Below are 4,580 nucleotides of genomic sequence, written 5' to 3'. Positions count from 1 at the left end.
CCAGTTTATGGTGCACGGGACAGTTTAAGATGCACTCAAATTGGCCAATGGAATAGCTTGATTTGTGGAATAGCCAATCCAATCACTAGAAAAATGAAATCGCCAAAAAATAAGCAAAACCCGCATACATATTTTAAGCTTAAACCGAGCACCATAAACCATCCCTCCTATTTTGCCTGGAAATCGAAGTAAACGAACGCTAAGCTGAAGTCTATTCAAGCCGATTAAATAACCAGAAGAATGTCCAACCTTTCGGCTTCATGCAGCACTTTCCAGAATTGAAATCCCGTTCCTGAGAAACGAGTAAACTGCATTCGACGACGAAGTCTCGTTCAAGTGCACCATAAATTGGCCATCTACGTTTTATGTAATATATATATTGATATACCGTTTCCTGAGTATTGATGGCTTTAGCGCTGTTGTTGTAATCGAGCAAGAGCCGCACCATTTCCAAATGACCGTCTTCACACGCGATCGAAAGGGGTGCCGTGCCAAGCTATAGGCTTCGGTGATATATATATATTCGTATAATATGCAAAATTACCTTGCTGGATAGGGTAATATTTGGACTGTGTAGAAGCACAAGTCGTACTGCGTCTAGCACGCCTCCCTTGGCAGCTGTCAACAGCGCCGTTTCGCCATTCTATATATATAGATGTTCAGTTATATATATATATATAATTGGATATAATTGGATATATTAGCTTACACTGCCAACGCGATTGATATCATCAATGCCGTCTAAAAGAGTCAGTAAGATGTCCATCAGGCCAAATTGGCACGCTAAGTACAATGGTGTGACGCCATTACGGGGAATACCTAAAGTATATATCAATATTTAATAAATATATCAATATTTAATAAATATAAAAAACACTTGGTTTTAGTATTGGTTAAATTAAATTCAGTTCATTTTTCGAATTTGCGACTTCAAACCGCCCTAGTCCATACTAATTGTGATTAGATCGAGTAAGTACCAATGGTAATGTTGTTGCCACGTACATTATGAAGGACATCTTCATTTGTTCATAACCGTAGAATTGTTTTCGTACGGAGATAGGAGCCTTCTCCGAAGCCTCACCCATGTATAACCTATTTAACGCATATTTAAGCTTGAGGTTTGTATACTTTGAAGCAGCGTTAAAGGAGTCTGACTCCTGCTAAATCCTTGTTTTTATACTATTGTTACGCGGAATCAAACGTTAAACATCTACGAAGGAATCCATTGAATTCTCCTCGAAAAACTGTCTTGGCACACGATGACTACCGTAACTTACAGTATTTTCTGAAAATTTATGACAAAATTCACTAGCTCTAAGTATCGAGTTATTTGGGGTATGATGCCTTTTGACACCCACTGTACTAGTACTACTACGTATAGTACTACCGGTACTTTATTGGACAAATGGCGTTCTTACTGCGTGTCGCGGAAGAGTGTCGCTGCATTGGGGGTAATCGCCAATATGTATAGATAATCTGGGAAACACGACAAATTCATCCGACACGATTCTGATTGGACATTATTCTTTGATTTTGTAGATGAGCAATTGGCTCAAGTTCTGGGGTTTGCAGATCACACTTTCCATCGCAGACCACAAGACGGTGCGCCACCCGAAGGCACCCGAGGCCGCGGCCGCCGACACTTCAAGAGCCCTCAAGCGCCCAGGACTCAGTGAGCTTATAGACATTCCCCGTATCTTTCCAATCCGACTGACGTGGACGTGATCGAGTGTGTAGGTGGCGGCAATGTACGATGACTCCGCAACACCAGCGAGCGCACGACACGGGCAATCACAAGGGCCAGCTCCCCACCACCATGTACATCATGTATCATTCCTGCACTATTCATTCGCATCGTAGGAACACCGAACGAAGGCGACAATTCCCTTAGGCCGCATGGCCGGCATCAAAGCGCCCATGCTCAACACGATGTACTCGTACTTGCATGACAATTGGACACTCAATGATCTCTGTGTGTAGTTAATCAAATTGTTGCACCAAGCCACCAAGGCTTCAACCAACGACCAAGGACAAGCTGCAGCCATGACGAGCTCCCGCGCACATAAGTCCGTACATGCACACAACGATTCACATATTCGGCAAAGTCGAGATATAAATTCATATATACAATTCGTTATAGTGTGTTTTCTCGTTTACGCTTGCGAACTTCATGAAGCAGATTGGAGTATGTGTTCGTGTATCCCGTGTACGCTTGTTCGAAGTGTGAATACGACTGATACTTGTTGAATGCTGTCGCGATCATTTGCCGTTCGGAATACTTTTTGCGGTCCGACTTGATCATTAATTTCGTGTAGTCTTTGAGGGCACAGGGGCGGCCATTTTTGTGATCGACGGAGAACCACTGCTCCCACGCATCTTGCGCCGACCGAGCAGTTGGAATTATCTTTGGCACAACAAAGTCCTGCATCGAGCGCTGAGCCAATGGAGGCTGTTTGTTGACAATCGCGGACAGCTCACTGGGAGTGGCTGGCGACGAGCTGAGGACTCTGCTCGTCCGATCGCCCTGCAGATGAGTCAATACATATTGAGCAATTTGGTCTACAATTTCCGCCACGTTGGTTGGTTCCACGTTGACACCGTGCGGCCCTCGGTGGCGCGTCTGCAGTAGATGTCGGGGTTCGATGGCTTCACTGAGACTTTTCGTCACCAAATATTCGCAGCACGTTTTGGTGTCATCCCAACGACACCAGGCCATCAATTCGCGGAAGTTAAACTTCCGTTCCGGGGACTCAAACACACGGTAGAAACACCCACCACGACGCATGCTGTGCAAAGAGATGTTGACCGACAGCGAAGGGGTGCTTTCAACGAGATCGTTGATTTGTTTCCGAAGAAAATTCTGTTCCATGGCTTTAGCCCAGTTGATCTTTACGCTGCCATTGATCAGATACGTGACTTGTGGAAACACAAACGCGTCCTTGGTGACATTCATCAATGTCGCTCCAACGGCATTCACATACTCGTTGTAGAAACCACACACACGGAGGCAGGGATACGCTCGCTCGTCCACCAGGTTATACACTTGGCACTCCTTTTCGACACTCGCTTTTTTGTGCCAGCGCAGACGAACGGAAACAAATTGGCCACCAGGCAAGTCAACAAGGGCGACGTCGCACCACCTGAGCCCAAGAATCTCGCTGATCCGGAAGCAACCCAGGTAGCATGCGCAGAGCAAAAACCGCAACAATGCGGCCATGAACGGGTTCAGGTGGGCCAACGAGTTCACCAAAAGGGAGAGTTCGTGCACGGTGAGGGGGTGGGACTTCTTTTCGTCGTCAATGTTATGTTGTCGGTTGTACTTTTGTAACCCAACAACGTATTGTTTGGTTTCCATGGCCTGTGCTGGATTCGGATCGATCATGCGTTGTTTAAAGTACGACACCAAAGCCGTCTTTGCGGAGTCGATTGTCCTTGCCTTCCTACCCAGTGAGTACAGGTGGTTGATTGACATAGTCCCGTTCTGCGTCATCTGGGCCACATGTCGCTTGTACCCATCCGAAAATGCTAATAAAAAATACTACGTAGTATTAAAATTGTTTAGAAACAAATGTACCTGAAAGTGTTGAGTCGACTTCGCACGATACTTCCATGCTGGACTCCTTGTACAAGAACTTGATCGCACTCGTGTACCTGTTGACTGTCGATGCCGTGTTGTACGTTCTTGACAACAGCTCGTTACCTTGCTTGTCGCGTTTCACGGACACGTAGGAGAGGTACATCTTGCACACATTCTCTGGAAGAGGTAACATTATGGTTTCGCCCACAACATGCACCGGGTTATTGGATTGCAGCCATCGCTTGAAGTGCGAGACCATGGTGTTGTAATGCTGCCTTGTACCCTCCAGTAGGCGAAGGCGTATGACGTCGTCGCCTGCCTCGGCCTCGCTCTCGTCAGCCTGACGTTTCCGGCCCATCAAACAAAAACTCCTTGTAAGTTATGCGGTATTTGCTACGGATAACCACTTTCGTAGAAGTTTCGTAATCCCAGCCAATCTGTCGATTACTCGATAGGTATACAAATATCAAGTACTGTAAATCTGGATTGGTTGGGGTTACGAAACTCAGACGAAACTATTTGTTTCGCAGTCCTATGGATTATCCGGCTATTACTTTCGTAATCCCCAACTATTGTAGTATAAATACCATGTACTGTACTAGTAATAAATTCCATATTTATCATAACGTTAGTAGCGTCGTATTGTTCATGTGAAATCGCGCATCAAACATTGAAGTTTCGTCAGTTTCGTCAATCTTCAACCTAAATTAGCCCAACCTAAACTTTGAATTTTGTATCGCTTTGGCTCGTATAACGTTGAGATTAGGCTCCAAGATTGTGGAATGAAAATATGTATGGGAAACTTGGCGAATACGACAATTCTATCCGACATTAGTCATATTGGTTAAAATTTCAATACTTCGTACCTTTCATTGGTAGATGACTCTTCATTTTAAATACAAAGACCAAATGTCGTATGTTGGTTTTTATACAAGTCTCTGACGAGGTGAGGACATGAACCGTGAGGAGCATCCTCTGCACGCAATACACGTGGCACACGACG

The 4,580-nt window shown here is 45.1% G+C and overlaps 3 protein-coding genes across 3 annotated transcripts; 1 reads left to right on the top strand and 2 right to left on the bottom strand.

Moving 5' to 3' along the window:
* Positions 1-388: 388 nt before the first annotated feature.
* Positions 389-766, bottom strand: H257_19058 (hypothetical protein; the record flags this gene model as incomplete). The annotated part of the gene is made up of 3 exons (XM_009848207.1): positions 389-496; positions 593-643; positions 710-766. Coding segments are annotated over 3 exons (216 nt in total), but the record flags the coding sequence as incomplete, so codon positions are not given.
* Positions 767-1,539: 773 nt separating this feature from the next.
* H257_19057 (hypothetical protein) lies at positions 1,540-1,980 on the top strand (the record flags this gene model as incomplete). The annotated part of the gene is made up of 3 exons (XM_009848206.1): positions 1,540-1,672; positions 1,738-1,748; positions 1,861-1,980. The coding sequence occupies 3 exons, from the start codon at positions 1,540-1,542 to the stop codon at positions 1,978-1,980; spliced, it is 264 nt and encodes an 87-aa protein (XP_009846508.1).
* A 154-nt stretch (positions 1,981-2,134) lies between these two features.
* On the bottom strand, positions 2,135-3,935 carry H257_19056 (hypothetical protein; the record flags this gene model as incomplete). Its single annotated transcript, XM_009848205.1, has 2 exons — positions 2,135-3,525; positions 3,575-3,935. 2 exons carry the CDS (start codon positions 3,933-3,935, stop codon positions 2,135-2,137), a joined length of 1,752 nt encoding a protein of 583 aa, XP_009846507.1.
* Positions 3,936-4,580: the final 645 nt, after the last annotated feature.

Source organism: Aphanomyces astaci, assembly GCF_000520075.1.
Source record: "Aphanomyces astaci strain APO3 unplaced genomic scaffold supercont1.327, whole genome shotgun sequence".
NCBI classification, from domain to species: Eukaryota; Oomycota; class Saprolegniomycetes; order Saprolegniales; family Verrucalvaceae; genus Aphanomyces; species Aphanomyces astaci.
The sequence above is the reverse complement of the archived record's forward strand: the minus strand, read 5'-3'. Positions and strand labels throughout refer to the sequence as shown.